The 18,590-nt window shown below is 36.6% G+C and overlaps 1 protein-coding gene across 21 annotated transcripts in view; it reads right to left on the bottom strand.

The window, feature by feature from the left end:
• MCTP1 (multiple C2 and transmembrane domain containing 1) overlaps positions 1–18,590 on the bottom strand; it is a 531,614-nt gene that overhangs the window by 291,375 nt on the left and 221,649 nt on the right. For all 21 annotated transcript variants that reach the window (XM_072736754.1, XM_072736756.1, XM_072736755.1 and 18 more), the window contains exon 2: positions 2,158–2,272. In XM_072736754.1, the coding sequence (XP_072592855.1) occupies positions 2,158–2,272 (115 nt within the window). The remainder of the gene's footprint in view (positions 1–2,157; positions 2,273–18,590) is intronic.

Here is an 18,590-nt window from a genome sequence, read left to right as displayed (position 1 = left end):
TAAGGGTTAGAACTATACGAGTTTTAATCAGAAAAATCAATTCCTCCACTCTTTTTACCCTTTCCCATTACTCATTCTTGACACCTGTTCTTACCTATATTATGTATGTTACCAATCTCATTAGTTTCTGGATTTTACTTCTGATATAGTTTTTGAATAAATGAGTAGAAAATGTGTAATTTCTTATACTCCCTTCTTTCTTACATTCTATATGGTCAATAATCTTTTGTACTTTGCCTGTCACTTAATAATATATTCTGTAACTCTTTTATTTTTTTTTTTAAGATTTATTTATTTACTTGAGAGAGACTGCATGCAGGGGTAAGGGGGCAGAGGGAGAGGGAGAGAGAGAATCTCAAGCAGACTCTCTGCCGAGCAAGATCTTGACACAGGGCTGGATCCCACGACCCTGAGATCAGGACCTGAGCTGAAATCAAGAGGCAGATGCTTAACCAACTGAGCCATTCAGGCATCCCTCTGTAACTCTTTTCATATCAATTCCTAAAGATTTTCTTTATTCTTTATTTTATAGCTGCATAATATTTCATCATGTAGATATATCATGCTTTACTTAACCACCTCTCCTATTTATGGGCATTTCATCATTACAAACAATTTGTATTAGATAATTACATACATATGATTTAATATTGTTGTAAAAGCATATCTAGGACTAAAATTTTGATCTTCTAATGGCTGATTCAAATCTGTTTTAAATCAAGTGATGCAACAGAATATAGTTAAGAGTACTCTGAAAACTGAAAAAAGTCATATAAATATATCCAACAAAATAATACTATATTAATAGGGTTATTTTCTTTCTCCAATCTCATTGTAACTGCTTTTCAGACAAGCAGTTCAATTCAATAAAAAGTTGTCCTCAGCTACTTAACCAGATGGCTAATTCTGAAAATTAAATGTTAAAATTCTACATTCCCAATCACACCTTCATTCAATAAGAATGTTCTGATATTTAATGATTTTTAATCAAAAATTAAATCTATTAGTTTTATAGTTTTTAGTCTTTAAAAACCCACTATTATACTAATACTTTCTCTATTTTATTCTTGTAGAGACAGGAGATAGAATTATAAACTGTAGTCCTAATTTGGTTCCTTCCACACCCTAAGTATGGATATCAAAAAAGGTGGGAGGAGAAAAACAAGACTACATGATGTCAGGAGTACCCTTCAGGTTATCTGACACCTATTAGAGGCTTAGGGACTCCTCTCCTTCCTTGTTGGAGCAGTTACACTCAAGGTTAGCTTCCTTTGGAACTGTGGGTCCTCAGGGCCCTCAGGTCTCCATATCCTAAATAGCTGAAATTTTGAACTGTGAAAAGGATAGTCTACATAGGGTCCACCCCCAGTGCTGCCTCGAATGTGGGTTCAAGGAATCCCTAATGCTGCCCAGGCTAATTCACCAGGAGACTACCTCGATATTTGGAATCCAGAAACCAGAGAGTATTTGCCTTGTCTGTTGTTTCATCATGGCCTACCTACCATGAAACCACTGCCAGGTCCAACCAAGCCTCAGAAAATCACTGGTGGGAATCTCCAAAGTTTTGGTGAAATGTTTGTCCTGGATTCTGCAAGTTTTGCAGATTCAACTTTGCAAATCTATGCAGCAACAAGAATTTCAGGTCTGCCAAATGGTATTCTGATATGGCTGCAAATATGTGCCTCATCTACTAGCCAATTATGTCTCTAATAATATATATGGCAGAGTCTAATTTGTCTGCAATTTGGTAGGAACTATACTGTTTGGGTCAGGACCAGCTCAGAGTTTTTTGAATTTGCATCATAACCTCTTCCTCCATGGTCACAGGAGTCAAATAAAGCTTCAAATCATACGTTGAAAATTATAATATTAAAGTCTTTTTTAAAAATTTACTTAAGCAACTATAAGGAAAACAAAATTTGTCAAAAACACATAGAATTGGGACGCCTGAGTGGCTCAGCTGTTGAGTGTCTGCCTTCAGCTAGGGCCTGGATCCTGAATCAAGTCCCTCATCGGGCTCCTTGCAGGAAACCTGCTTCTCCCTCTGCCTCTGTCTCTGCCTCTCTCTCTCTCTGTTTTGAATGAATGAATGAATGAATAAAATCTTTTAAAAAAACAGAGAATGAGTTTCAGGTGATGTTGCTCTTATGTTCTTACCTCCTCGATCTCGGGCAGCTAAACTTTGACCCCTTCTTAATGTGATGTCCAATTGGTACATTCCGGGATCAGCCAAGGGGACATCTGCATTACTGGTTCCAGCGGTATTTATTTTCTGAAAAATAAGAAATATACAAAATATTAAATTTATTGTTTCTTTCCTATTTCTTCCAGTGGGGGACCATATATAGCTTCATTCAACTGGAAGAATTAGTCAATAAAGTGAATCATCCTGTACATTCACATGCCATAACCACCCAGTTCTCTGAAGGTTTTTAAATTCATGAAATTCTTTAGACTCAAAATAAAAACATGGTATTTATGGGAATCCTTATTTTAACTCAGATTCGAGATAACAAATATAATATGAAAAACATTCCCCATGGAGAGCCCCACATAACTCAACTAAGGAAGACTAACATAAGAATAGTGTCTCAGGTAAAAACAAAATCAGTGATGAATGGAGAATAAAGGTATGCAAGAACAGTTGATTTCCATAGAACCGAGCTGAAAATTAAAGTGATTTATTCAGGTAACTGTGTTGGTTCATTTATCTGTACAAAAGGGTCATACTGATGGATTATACTCTTCTATTTCAATCCCAACATAAAATATGATGTAATTATACAGAAATAAATTTACCCAGCATTTTGACAGTATTTGCAAGAAATAAATACTCAGTGGGGCTAAATTTCTAATGCTGCTTTCTGTAGAATAAAAGTGCACAAGCTATTTCTAGAACTAAAGCTACCCCTGTAGAATATCCTTTGTAATAATACACTATTAATTTATAGGCATTAAGTTAAATAAACACTTGCAAGAGGAATAGCTATAATTAAAACAAAAGAAACAGAGTAAAAATTGTATAGGTGATATTTTATACTTTATGCCACATTGAATACAACAGGAAAACTTACCTTTCTTTGCATATTTGAAATGATTTTAAATACCTATAATTTCTCTTCCAATTCAAAAAGAAATATTCTTTTGTTTTGGAATAATAAGCATGGATAAGGTAAAAATTTAGATGCTGGTCTGACTCTTCTAGTTCTACAGTTCATATGAAATACAATTATAAAGCAGTTATTTTTCCATGTTTCAAGACCAAGAAAGAAGCTTTCCTATAGGAGCAATTATCATTTAAAATAAGAAGCAGCACAACTTTGACAGATAACCCACACTCCTCATTTCTCCTCTGGTAACAATAAAAAAAAATTCCAATTCTTTTCCTGGCACCCCTGTTCCTACATGACAGCACTGTTCCCCCAGTGGCTCAGGCTAAAATCAATGACCTTTTCGCTTCCCTCTCCACCACATTCAAAAAGTTGCCAAATCCCATCCACTCCATTTCCACTGCCATCCCAACTCCTGATGGTCTTTCTCTTTTAATTCCTATTACCACTAATTTGGATCAGGCTTTCAAACAATAGAAAAACAAAGGTGAAACGATTGTCTTGCCCTTCCCTCAAATATCAGATTGCCCCACTTCCTTGGGGTTACCAATTATAACAACTTAGCATATATCCTTCCACATGTTTGAAGGCCTTATATAAATACATACATATAGGCTTATTTTTCTTTGGTTGAGTTTTCAGTTTTTTAAAAAAGTATTATATGTTGCCTATTGTTTCATAATTTCTTTAAAAGTGTCATGGGCACTTTGCTAATCAATACATACAGATCTAATCTAGTTATTTTTTTTCAAGGTACATCATTTTCCACAGTGTAGGAGTACTATAATTTCTTCAATTATTTCTCTACTGATGAACATATGAGCTGGTTTTGTACTTGCCACTACAAGGACTTGGGCTTTTATTTCACATATAAGATGAATTTTTCCAAAAAAGTTTAAATAGTTCACAATACTTTTGGAAGTATTTCCCATATTAATGTATTTCCCATATTTTGCTAGTTAGGATAGGATGTTACCAATTTTCAAGTTTGGAGGGCAAAAAATGTTCTCTCCCTCTAATATATATTTCTGGAACTATGGTAGGGTGTCTTGTAACTAGTGTAAATGGCAAGAGTGACAGTTGTTCACTGCACCACACAGAAGATGCCCACTAGGAAAGACAGGAAGCCAATAGTGGTCTTCGAAACAACTTTTCAAAAAACAGTTTGTATGTGGGTCTAGTTAATAAGTAAAATTTAAATTCAAATCTAGCAAGCATCTGTGAAGCACCAAGTATGTTCCAAGCCTTCCATTATGTTCTTGTATATACCTTATTTCAAAATAAGCCCAAGTCATAAATCCTAACTGTAGATAAATTTACCACTTTCTAAAAATGGAATAAAATCTATACGAAAGGAGACATTTCCTACCCTCTTCCCCCCGCATTCTCCTCTAGTACTTTGATAGGAATTTTAAAGAAAAGTTTGAAAGTTCAGATGGCTGCATATTTGATAGTTTTCATTGTTCTACACAGTACCTCTTAAAGTTTAAAGTTAATAATTTATAAGGTACCTGGTACATTTTAAGATGTATTATACTATATGGTCGAGTTGAGGTATTTTCATAGGTAATTTTAACTATATTAGGTTTTTCACTTTTGCTGTTTAGGAATTTAACACTCAGTTAAGAGATAACTTCGCTGGACTTATATATTTACTGGCTTTTAAAGGCCTGAATAATATTCCTCTGTGTGTATGTATCATATTTTCTTTATCCATTCATCCAATGACAAACATTTAGGTTGTTTCTATATTTTGGCTGTTGTGAATAATGCTGTAATGAACTTGAGAACGTAGATCTCTCTCCAAGATACTGGTTTCATTTCCTTTGAATAAATACCTGCCCTCCCCCGTCTTGTTCTCTATGTCTTCCTACCCAGTCTTCAAGGGTCATTTCATTAGCACTTATATCTTTCTTGTCCATTATCAAATTCTATCTAAAATGTCATATTTGACATTTTAGATCGTAAACTTTTAAAATCAGGGAATAGAGTGTTAAAAAATCAACTGAACACAAATTGTGACAGAGGCAATGAAAAGAGGAAGATGTCTTTAAGGACACATGATCTAGCTGAGTAGACACAAACATGGGGGTAAATAACAAAGTTGGGTATTCATAGGTGGTTTTCTCCCTCTCTTTTTCTGTGCCCATGGATGGCATCTGATCTGTTTTGGCATCTTCTGTCATGAGCATCTAAGTATACCCTTATTATCTTTTCTAATATACAGTGCTGTAGGCTGCCATTACCAATTAATCAAAATTGGCACTTATAATGAAACCTTGTCCACTCAAGAGCTGTAATTAAAGACAGACTGTGCCACAATAGAGTTATTAAGTCATTGGGAGAGCAGGAAAGAAAGACCAATTATGTGAGAAGAATCTGGGGTGGCCTCAGAGAGATGTCAATGGAATAGCATGTGAAAATATTGATAGGACTGTGACAAGTGAAGATTCAGAAAACAGAGGATGGGAAAATCAGTGAGAGCCCAATGGTGAGTATGAGTGGTCCTTCACTGGATAGTGTGAGAAATGAGGTAGAAAGGAAGACTCATATGCAGTAACACCAGGCTGAGGAGAGTTTCACCTATGGGCAACACGAAATCATTTCAGCTTTTGAAGAGAGAAGCAATATAACCAGGCCTCTTTCAACAAACATTTAGTGCCTATCTGCTTTGGGCTAAGTGCTTAGATTTCAAAAATAATCAAAACCAGGCCTTTTCTCTCCATCGGATAGAAAAGAGAAAAGAAATCCTGTGCATATAGAAGTTATTTAAAGGGCTTTATAATGCTCAAGTTTAAGTCACAAGGGTCTGATCTGATTAGTGGTAATGGAAATAAAAAGTGAATTTAGAGATATTGAGAAGATTCAATCAACTAAATTTGTCAACTGACAAGATGTGAGAGATGAGGGAAATGGATGGATGAGTCACACGGAAGTCTGAGCTGAGCCCCTGAGAGAATGGTGGTGCCAGCAGTGCGAGAGAAGTAAGCTCCAAGCCATCACAGTGGAAACTTCCAAGGATACCTCCAAATCTCTAAAAGAAGTATGTCAAAAAGTTAAGAAGATCTCAAGAGTTTTCTCTTCTCAGGCTCACTAAAGTGGTTCCAAGAAGGAAATTGGTAGGCTGATTACAGAGATACTAGAAATATAATTTTTTACTGTAAAGTATCTTTCTAAGAATGTTTAGTAAGTCCCCAAATGTTAAGATGTATTAGGAAAGATATATTTGAAGTGCTAGGTATATAAACAGCTTTAAAACAAACTTTGTCATTTTAAACTTTTTTTTTCTTCAAATTTAACATTTATTTAGTGACCATTACAGAAACTTCAAATATATCCTTACCCTTCCTAAACTGTCATGTTCCACACACTTAGTTGCTATGTTTAAACTACTTTATTGAGGTATGATTGATGTGTAAAAGGCTATACATACTTAATATACCATTTGATGAGTTTGAGGATAAACATACATCTGTGAAGCCACCACCACCATCAAGACCACCAACACATCCAGCATCTCCCAAATCTCCCTCCCATCTCTTTTATTATTATCATTTTTTCATTTGTGGTAAGAATAGTTAATGAGACATCTACCCTCTTAGAGAATTTTAAGTATACATTACAGTATTGTTAGCCAAAGGCATTTAGCATATAGCAGATCTCCAGAATTTATTCAACCTGCATAACTGAAACTTTGTACTCTTTTACCATTACCTCCCCTTTTCCCTTCTCCCTTGCCCTGGGCAATCACCATTTTCTGCTTCTATAAGTTTGACTATTTTAGATTCTACGTGTAAATGAGATCACACAGTATTTGTCTTTCTATGTTTGGCTTATTTCACATAGCATAATGTTCTCCAAGTCTATTCATATTTTTGCAAATGGAAAGTTTTCCTTCTTTTTTATTTGAGGTAGAATGTTATTCTATTGGTATGCAAAAAAATAAATTTCCTTTATCTAGTCATCCATCAATAGGCATTTAGCTTGTTTCTAAATCTTGACTATTATGAATATGACAATAAGCATGGGAACGCAAGCTATCTCTTTGAGATCTTGGATTATATTCCTTTGCATAAATTTCAGAAGTGGGATTTCTGGGTCATATGGAACCACAAAACCCTCAAATAACCAACACAATCTTGAGAAAGAACAAATCTGGAGGTATCACACTTTCTGATTTCAAACTATTCTACAAAGCTACAACGATCCAAAGAGTATAGTACTAGCATAAAAAGAGACACATAAACCAATGGAACAAAATAAAAGTCTCAGAAAGAAATCCATACATCAGAGAAGAAATACACAGTCAACTAACCTTCTGTAAAGGCACCAAGAACACAAAGTGGGGAAAGGATGGCCTCTGTAGTATACGGTGTTGTTAAAACTGGATATCCACATGCAAAAGAATGGAATTAGACCTTTATCTTACAACATATGTGAAAATCAACTCAAAATGGATTAAAGACTTAATTATAAGACCAGAAGTCATAAAATTCTCAGAAAAAAAAATACTCTTCAATATGGATCTTGGCAATGAATTTTTGGATATTACACCAAAAGCACAAGTAATAAAAGCAGAAATTGACCAGTGGAAGGACATCAAATTAAAAAGCTTATGTGGAGCAAAAGAAGCAATCGACAAAATGAAGATAATCTACAGATTGGGAAAAAATTTATAAACCATATACCCGATAAGGGGTTACTATCCAGATTTTATGAGGAACTCATACATCTCAATGGCAAAAGACACACAAACTGATTAAAAATTGGGAAAAGTCCTGAATAGACATTCCTCCAAAGAAGACATACAAATGTCCAACAAATAGATGAAAAAGTGCTCAACATCCCTATCAGGGAAAAGCTAATTAAAACCACAGTGAGATATCATATCATAGCTTTTAGGATGGCTACTCTTTTTTAAAAATTTTTTATTTATTTATGATAGTCACAGAGAGAGAGAGAGAGGCAGAGACATAGGCAGAGGGCTATGCACTGGGAGCCTGACGTGGGATTCGATCCCAGGTCTCCAGGATCGCTCCCTGGGCCAAAGGCAGGCGCTAAACCGCTGCGCCACCCAGGGATCCCTAGGATGGCTACTCTTAAAAAAAAAAAAAAAAAAGATAACGAATGCTGGTGAGAATATGAAGTGGGAATCCTCAGGTGGGAATGTAAAATAAATGCCTCACTCAAAGTCTGAAACTCAGAGTTCTAGACACAGAGGATAAAGGAGGTTTCTGTGACAACACTCAAAGTTTTGGGACTGAAGTCGAAAGGCTGATGCAATGTTTGAAGTTGTATAATTTGAGTAAAAGTCAGAACTTTATCAGGTCACTTCTGAGAAAGTCAGAAAAAGAATGTGGAAGAAAGGGACTCTGAGAATTTGAAAGGAAGCATTTATAAGGATTATGTCAGAGCACATACATCTACTCTACCTGCCACTACTTTTGCAGAAATCTTTTCCTCCACATTCCTGGCTGGCTTGAAGCAGGGCTGTTACCATCAATGATGATGTCAAATTTCCTCATAGCCAACCCTTCTTTCCCTCATTTAAACAGATCAGTGGTTCTCAACCTTGAGGCCTTTGACTAGGCACATAGGAGCTCTGCGGGTGGAATCCAGGCAGCAGTATTTCCTCTTACAGGTCCTCGGATGATTTCAGTATGCAGCCTAGCCAGGCCCATTGTGCTAATTATAAAAACACGTCTTTGAGAAGGCTCACATACTAAGAATTTCCAGACTTTTAAAATGTATATCATGAAACATCTGTCTGCAAAATATGTGGAGGAATCAATCTGAGAGTCCCTGTTACTTTTAGCTCTGCTGCTTAGGAGACCTTTTTACCCAGGAAGAAAGCTTCCACCAGGAGATATAATGGTGCTGAGATGGATTAAAAGTTGAGAGTGACACCTTGCCTTTTTGAGATTCTCATTATAGGCAAAAATAGGGTTATTCTATTAGCTGGGGTGGTTGATCATTATCATCAATAGGAAGTGGAGGTATTGTTGTAGTGTACAGGGAGGGAAAAGAGTGTCTATATTGTAGGAGATTTTCTTGAATGTTCCTAGTACTGCCATGGGCAGTGGATTGTAGATTGGCTCATTCCATACATGTTTCATACACTTAGGCCATGCTCAGTGCAGCTATCAACAAAATCCACTTAAAGTTGAAAACTCATGAAAACTCTTACATTTTCAACTTTTCAAATTTAATAAGCTTGTCAAGGAAATCAAGAGGCATCGTTGAGGATTTCTACTTAGTCATTACCAATTTCTACTTAGTCATCTCTCCTAGTTCTTATGACATTGAAAATATCTGCATGGTGCAAATCTCCGTCATATGGAAATCAAAGATCTTTAAAACTGAAGTCTCAAAACCAGAACTCAAAAGCTGCTGAGGCATCCTAAGTTCAATGACACTCCATGATTCACTTACCATGGCAACATTATGATTAGTTGGAAGTCAACTGACTAAATAACTTTAGAAACTGAAACCACACAGAATGGGGAAAATCCATGGTAGCCAATGGGCATGCTCCACTAGGTATGTCAGTCATAGCAAGTGACTCATCCACAGCCTGCCCTGAAAGAATAGCTTATGCTTGATGTGAACTTAACTTCCCTACCCCTTGTTCCTAACTGATTAGACCTGCAGCTGGCTATCTGAACTGCAGCTGGCTATCTGAACTAAGGGCAGACAATGCCAGACTAGTTAGTGATAGGTTGTTATTAAAAAACGTGTTATTGGGCAAAGGTTGTTTGTATTAAGTTCAAAGAGAAGAAAAAAATTACAAGTGGCTGCTAATGCCAAAGGGTCATGATAGAGACTGGAGAGGCCACGATGGCCGACGTATAACCCAAACCAAGAAACCCATGCTATAACTAAGCAGAAGTAGAAAGCAGGATGCCACCGTGTAGCAGGATGTAGCAACAGACCAACTAAGCAAAGTCAAGTATGACGATGAGTGGGAGGAAAGTGATTATCTGCGAGTCACTAGTGTTGAGGCACTGAAGGTGCTCTGCGACTTGAGGGCTGGCTGCTCCAGGCTCTGTGCTCTTGGAGGGCTACGGTCTCTGATCCCCTTCTTACCTCCTTTGACTTTGTTTGAAACAGGTGAAGGAAGTCCTTGGCTCTTACAATGGAACAGGTCAAGAAAAGAAAGGAGCAACAAGAATGAGCAAGAGAAGCATAGAAACAAGAAAGCAGGCAGGTAACATGGGAAATCCATGAGCACTCAGAGCGCAGTACTACAGGAGAAAGTGAGCCACACAGAGAGGCTGCAGGCGAAATTGCCCCATGCCTTGACCTCTCCTTCCCTCTTTCCACGCAGGGTTCACTGAGGTCCACGTACAGATGCCCCTGAGATGCTAGCCCTCCTCCCACAGGTCAAATAAGGTCAGTGCTCTGCAGGAACAAAGTGAAGAAAACTTCATGTTTTTATTAATATTGGCAGCAAGAATTGGGAGAGAAGTCTTACGGTCAGGGTACCATATAATTAATCATTCAAACTGAGAGTCAAAGAGGGTGCTCTTAATAGCTAGAGGCACAACCAGGCATTAAAAAAAAATGGTCTCAGAGAAAATAGAATGCGTGTTATACTATTTAACAAGTTAGCTGTGGGCTAACCAGAAAGATATACTACACTAAGCAGAAAAGTCATCACCTGGTCACATCAAAGCTTTACTACGAAGTTGCTTTTAGGACTGAACTATAACTCTGGGTCGAATTCTGGGAATTTGATTTTGCAGTAGTCCAAACCCAACAAAATGGGCCTATAAATACTCAGGCCCACTAAAGGGCAATATTTAACCACTGCTGAAAAAGTACAAAATTCAGTACTCACAGAATGTCTTTTCTGGGACTCCCACAGCACTGATTACTCACCCTTGACTTGTCTGCTAAATTGACTTTTGTGGAGCCTCACTTCATTATTGCAGATAACTTTTTCCACCCACACATACAGTATGTAAAATAACTTAAGCCAAAGGAAAGCAAATAAAATTCTCTTTTCTTAATCTTTATGTACTTGGACCACTCCTTTTTGGAATCAGACCCTGTACCCAACCTTTGTGGTAACCAGATGCAGACTCTGATGATGAGGTGCAGTGTTGAGGTCAGCTATTTAACTTGAGCCCCAGATACTCATCCCCTCTGCACCTTCATTTTCTCTTTAACAGGCAGTAACACATATCTTACAAAGAACTCTTTTGCTCTCTTTCTCAAATAAATAAATAAAATCTTTAAAAAGAAGAAAGTACATCATTGTTAAGGTGACTCTTCTGCTCTCAGTGCTACTGTATTACTGGATAACTACTACTTCTACTATTTCACCCAAATACTTGTCAGATATGAGAGCATGGTAGATTTTATTTTAACTCTTCTGAACTTTTGTCTCCTGGGGAGTTCCCAAGCACACTTTTCCTTCCCCAAAGAAAATCAAGCTGCATTAAAGCACAGAGTCACCAGCATAGAAACCAACTCCAAGAAGAAAAGATTTGTCAGAAAAAGGCATCATGTACAATAAATAAATTATTGATTTTTTTCTTCCTTGCCATGATACTTTTGCCAATAAATGTTTTAATAAATTAGAACAGTTCTATGATTTCTAAAACTTGAGCAATACCCACAGGAAAACATTTTGTTTCAGAGGACTTGAAATTCTGAGATTCCAACAGAAGCTTTTATGATGAACAAAACTTCTTATAGACTTAAAAGAATATCCCTACTTCTTTTGGAACAATTCTAATAGTTTTCACAGGTGTTTTTTATTTGGGCTTCTTTTTGAGAACTCAACTATTTCTCTCAAAGTTAACTCCAGAAAAAAACAAAGAACCAGAGTAATATTGTACTATTTCTATCAGTATCAATTTTCTGGGAATAGCATATGGATCCTTATAGTAAGATTATATAGGAATCTTTCCAAAAAGTAATAAAAAATAACTCTAGGCAGCATAAACTCAACTTTTTTTTATTTCAACACTCGGTTTTCTTGGGAGAAAAGCATGGAGATGGTAGTTTTTCTGAATGGGAAATTAACAAATTTTAGTAATTAATCTCCAACTGCACACTTCCCCAAACACCCAAAGTTGATTTCATCCTCATTCAGCATTTCCCTTCCTCCCTCACCCATCCCTTCCCTCCCTCTCTCCCTTCCTTCCTTCCTTAACTATTTTTTAATCCCCTCCTGGATGCTCAGCACAGAATTAATGTTATGGAGAACATAGATATTTAATTACAATCTTTGCCTTCAAAGACTACCACTGAAACAGTTTTGCATGTGAAATTTAAATGCCACCGTGGAAAAACAAGACAAAGTATTGCATGACAATAAAAAATCAAGACACTATTTCCTCCTCCAACCTACTTCTTTTCCTTTTTGTTCTGGATGTGGGTTTGAGGCATCATTATGGAATGCCAAGCCATCTAAGCTAGAAGACCTGCACCTATTAGTCCTAGATTCCCAGGGTACAACCATGAAATCCTATGAATTACATCTTAAAAACGCTTCTTTGGTCACCTTTTCCACTACTCCAGTCTATGTCTTATCTACTGCACAGGCCAATTGTCATAGCCTCCTGCCTGCTCTCAGACTCTGATTTCTTCTGTTCATGGAGTCATTAAAAATCATTCTTACAGAGTATTTTTAATCATATGGGCAAATGCTTAGGAAAAAGCGGTAGAAAGTATGACAAAAAAAAAAAAACACCCCTGCATACAGAATGATAATAATTAGGTTAAATATATCTATGCATTGAAAAAGATACGGGAAGAAAATATGACATGTTAATAGGGGTTATTCCTGTGGATAATGAGACTAAGGGTAATTTTGCTATCTTCCCGTTTTTCAAAAGTTCTCGACTTTTCTACAAATGTATAGTATTACTGTAAAAATACAAAGACTTAAAAATAAAACTAATTTCTGCTGTTTCTACCCTTTTACCAAAGTATTAAGGATACTATGGAATAGAGTTTTATAAACTTGCTTTGATTCAATAAATGCCTCTACATGAGGTAAAAGACACCAATGTGCCATTGCCATTTACATTGCAGATGAAACTCATGTATATTTTATTACTTTTAAACAATCTCATGGCGCTAGGTGCACCAGCATGCTTGAAGCAGGATCTCACACACTCAACTGTGCAAACAGCAAGGTATTCCCCACAGATATAACCAAGGTACAAAGGTGGAAGTGTCATGGAGTCCAGCACAAAGTGTGCCTCAGTGAATACTGCGACAATTTCATTATTTTCTACCTTTGCAAACACTGGCAGAAGAAGTTAAGAGTTTTCAAGCAACAAAATACATAACACAGTACTGGATTATAACACCAAGTGTAAAATAAATATCCGTGAGGCCATATTGATATAAACAAATAATTTGAATAAATAATTGAATAAAGAAATAAATGGGAAGGGCTACTTAGGTGGCTCAGTCTTTGCCTTTGGCTCAGGTCATGATCCCAGCGTCCAGAGATCAAGCTCTGCATCCAGCTCTCTGCTCAGTGGGGACCCTGCTTCTCCCTCTTCCTCTGCCCGTCCCCCTATGTGCACTCTCTCAAATAATTAAATAAAATCATTTAAAAAAAGAAAGAGGGCAGCCCCGGGGTGCAGCGGTTTAGCGCTGCCTGCAGCCCGGGGTGTGATCCTGGAGACCCAGGATCGAGTCCCGCGTCAGGCTCCCTGCATGGAGCCTGCTTCTCCCTCTTCTCCCTCTGCCTGTGTCTCTGCCTCTCTCTCTCTCTCTCTCTCTCTGAATAAATACATAAATAAATCTTAAAAAATAAAAATTAAAAAAATAAAGAAATGGGGAGAATAGACAAATCTATGGTGCAGAAAAATTCAAAATTATTTATGGCTCCTCAAGTAGTTTGAGCATAACACTCCAGCTCTTCAATGTAGGCTGCATATAGTGGCTTCCAAAAGAGAATGGGGAGAAACCTAACAAACACTACCTCAACCAGGTGATCAAAGTTAAATACAGAGAAGTCATGCTGATAGCATATTTTCATGGTGAGAATGGCACTTTATCTCTGTGGTCTTTTTCCCTAAACACACAACCTCTGCCTAACCATGAGGAAGACACCAGGCAAACCTAAATGGAAGGATATTCTATATCCTATAAAATATTCTATAAAACGTCTGACCAGTATGACTCAAAACTATCAAGGTCATCAAAAACAAGGAATGTCTAAAAAATGGTCACAGCCATAAGCAGCCTTAGGAAACATGAAAACATAAATGAAATGTGGTAACTTGGATGAGATCCTGGAACAGAATATGGACCTTCAGTGAAAACTGAGGGTCTGAATAAAGTATGGATTTTAGCTTATATTAATATATCAAAATTAGTTCATCTTTTTAGACAGATGTATCATACCACTCAATGTAATATGTAAGCAACAGGGAAAATTGGATATGCGATACATGGAAATAATCTGTTCTATCTTTATAACTATTCTGTAAATCTAAAATACTCTAAAGTATAAAGTTTTTGAAAGTTTCTATACAGCTAGCTCTTCCATGTAAATAACCTAGTCTCTGGTAGGGGGCAACGATTCTTTTTTTTTTTTTTAAGATTTTATTTATTTATTCATGAGAGACACAGAGAGAGGCAGAGACACAGGCAGAGGGAGAAGCAGGCTCCATGCAGGGAGCCCGACGTGGGACTTGATCCCAGAACTCCAGGATCACACCCTGGGCTGAGGGCGGGCTCCAAACCGCTGAGCCACCTGGGGATCCCGGGGGCAACTATTCTAATTTGGTTTTTGCTTAGTAAGTATAATGATACACTTCATAGTAAGCATGTTAGTGATAAATTAACCTAACCTATTTCATAAACAAGAAAACAGAATGATGCATAAAGGATATATATTAATTATGTTTAATCAAAATAATTTTGTAGTATGACTGCTATTACCATTTCAACTGCAGGTAACTGAAAAGAATGCTAACAGTGACCATACACTAGGCTAGAAGTCACAAGATTTGGGTTTTACTTCCAACTCCTCTGTAAAACTAGCTTTACTATCTTAGGCATATAACTACCCTCTCTGACCTTCAATTTCTAACCTGTAAAAAAAGGAGGTTGATCTACTTTACTTCCAAATTTCCTGCTCATTTTCAAAGGAAAGAGAACAGATTATAGTCAGATTTTTTTTCTTTAAATTTTTCCTCCATCATCCAATTGCTTAGGTTCTCATCTTACAAAATTAGGGTAAAAATAGTACCTACCTGCTAGAATTGTTGTGAAAATTAAATGAAGTAACATGTATGAAACAGTATCCTGTGTGAAAAATATAGTATTTAGACCCTGCCTTTGTACTCTTAAGAAGATAGTCTGATTACAGATAAGAATATAAACTAAATGGTATGAAAGCTAGATTAGTATCTAGTTGAGACTTTAAGGCATTCACAAAGGAAGCACTTTAAAGGAGAAGTCTGAGCAGTTGTAGAAAGTCACTTGTCAGGGATAAATATGGACATTTCTCAATTTTCACAGATCTTCAGAATCCTTCATCCATGAATAGAAATGCTCTCATCTGAGCACGATTTTGTGAGGAAAGTGCATCATTTGCAATTATTCTTACAGTGGGTGAGAGAGCTATGAGGAGAGGTATGAATAATAAGAAAGACAAGAAATCAAAAATACAGTTCTATTTCCTTTTGCAACATGCTTTTATACTTGTTTGTGAGATTTCAAATTCTGAAATGTCACCACAGGACTCTTAATTTTATTTACTTAGCACATAGTCTGTCATAGAGAAAGGTATTTTATGAGGGTTTTCCATATGTAAATAAAATCTATTGGATTAATAAATGTTAAAGCAGGATCTGCCATAGATAAATAGTAGACCTAGAAATTTTCAATAGTGGACTGTAGCAGTGAAGTAAATACAATGAAAAGAGATGCTTAAATTATTCAATTAACTGATATTCTCTAAGTGTTCCAAAGACGTTGTTAGAACAAAGTGAATAACAGCTTAAGTGTTCTCAGTCCTAATTGCAAAAAAGACTTCTTCTAAACTGCCAAAACTTGAGTGATGTCATATAAGTAGATAATGATGCTGGGTGTCACTTTGAATTTTTAAAAACTTCCTCAGAGCGTAGCATTAAATTGAAAATCAAAAATGGTCAAATGTTTCTCAGTAATAGGTATTCAGTGCAGGGAGGTTTTGATTTATTACAGAAACATATACTATTCATCTTGGCAAACAGTTGTGTGTGTGTGTATGTGTGTGTTTCCTGAAATCACTCTGCCTCTAATAGAAATTTTAAGAACTTTTTTTTGGTGTAAATGTTCCCTGAGCTCACTAAGGTACACAGATTAACTTCCTGCCTGGGCAGTAGACAACCTGCCCAACAGTGGGTGGTGGTGGGGGCTGGACAACAGTATAATACTACATGTACTGATTACCTTCAAGTGGGCATTTCCACTTTTCTCCTCCCAATATCCCTCACTTTGCTCTTGGTAATCACTGTGGTTGTGGGAAACTAACTTGCTCTTCATCTCAAGAGTGGAGAATGTCACAAAGATTAGGCCAATCCAATGTCCTGACGACAGTGACTGGTTCAGAGTTAGGAATGCGACCAAAGCTCTTCCATCTTCCAGTCAGGGTAAATCTTTGGTCTTTGGTCTTGGTTGAGAATGCTGGAATAGGCTTAGTCATTCCTCCTGGATGAAAATGAGGAAACATGTAGCTGGCCTGGGAGTGTTGGCAATCATGTTGGGTTCACGAGAGGAATTAAACTGGGATAAAGCTGATAAAGCGGACCGGGTGACCGGCTAGGTGGATAGACAGAAATACACTAAATCTCACAACTTGATTAAACCAGTGCATTAATCTCTAGGTCTTCCAGTTATATGAGCCAATAAAATTCCCTTTATAATTATAGTCTGTGTGAGTTGTGCTTTTTGTTACTTGCAATCCAGTGTATTTCAACTGGTGACATAGTTAACATCAATGAAGCACAATCATTGTCTCATTTACTGTGCACAAAAACCTAAGCAATAATTACTCTTATTAGCCTAGTAATATGGACATGGAAACTAAAGATTAGAGAAGTTGAATTACTTGCTTCAGCTAGAAAATGCTAGAAATAGGATTCAAACATTTCCAATACCAAAAGCCAATGCTCTCAGCCAGCACATGAATACTTCCTCCCAGATTAAAAATAAAATAAAATAAAAAATGAACTAGACATCTGAAACTACATGGAAATTTTAACGGCTCAGACCCTAATTATGTAAGTTTCCTTAGCTAAAAGTTCATGTCAAAAGAAAAGGGTGGGTTGTGGTTAAAGAAAAAGTATTTTAAATTTCTAATATCAAAGGTTTCTAAATTAGACTTAGAATCTTTCTCCTGGAAGAGATATTTTTCTCTGCCTTCTACTACTCTAAGTAATTTATAGGGCATTTGTTTGCTAGTTTCTAATCAAATCCCTTTGGTGTCATTAGCTAGACTAAATAGCTGGTTGCTATTTTAGGACAGAGGCTTTAGTCAATGTATATACAACTCAGGTGTTTATAATTCATAAAAAGACAACAACCACACACATTATCTTCATATCAGTTCACGGAGTGTAGAAATCATATATAACTTTCTCCATCTAGAAGGTGCAGAAAAACTATATGGTGTCATTCATGGTCAAAATTCATTTGGTCACATGAAGACATGTGGCTTCATGGGTTGAGATGCAGGGCCTGTTAGGTTTTAAACTGGAAGAGCATTTCAGAAATGACCATTCATTCTACTTAATAAGAAGAAAAAGTCATTCATACTACCAAACGTTTACCCTTCTGAAATAGAAGTGACCTTAACTTCTTTTATATGGTCTCATTCATTTGGGGAATATAAAAAATAGTGAAAGGGAATAAAGGGGAAAGGAGAAAAAATAAGTGGGAAATATCAGGAAGGGAGACAGAACATGAAAGACTCCTAACTCTGGGAAACGAACTAGGGGTGGTGGAAGGGGAGGAGAGCGGGGGTGGGGTGACCGGGTGACAGGTAGTGAGGTGGGCACTTGACGGGATGAGCACTGGGTGTTATGCTATATGTTGGCAAATTGAACACCAATAAAAAATAAATTTATTTAAAAAGTACTGATTTTAAAAACTAATAACTTAAAACTGCCACACACGCACACACAAAAAACAAATGATCCACAAAACATTCTCCTTTCCTTCTGAAGGTTTTACGATGCTTTGTTATCATTAACCAGTCTTTTACCATTAAATTTAAATGGCCAATTGAAAAAAAAAATAGAAGGTGCAGAAAAAAACTTACCCAAGAAAGTAGAATATATAATTATAAAATTATTTTTAGATTCCAGAGATGAAAATGCACCCCTTCATTTTGCAGAAATATGTTGTTCGTTTAAGCTCTTACGTCTCCATGCCTTCAGCTAAATCAGACCCATTTGTCATAATTGAAAAGGCTACCTGTGAGCACAGCATCTCACTTTTTAAAATTTAAATTCAACT

This window comes from Vulpes vulpes, chromosome 14 (genome assembly GCF_048418805.1).
Source record: "Vulpes vulpes isolate BD-2025 chromosome 14, VulVul3, whole genome shotgun sequence".
Classification (NCBI taxonomy): Eukaryota; Metazoa; Chordata; class Mammalia; order Carnivora; family Canidae; genus Vulpes; species Vulpes vulpes.
This window is presented reverse-complemented; position numbering and strand designations above follow the sequence as displayed.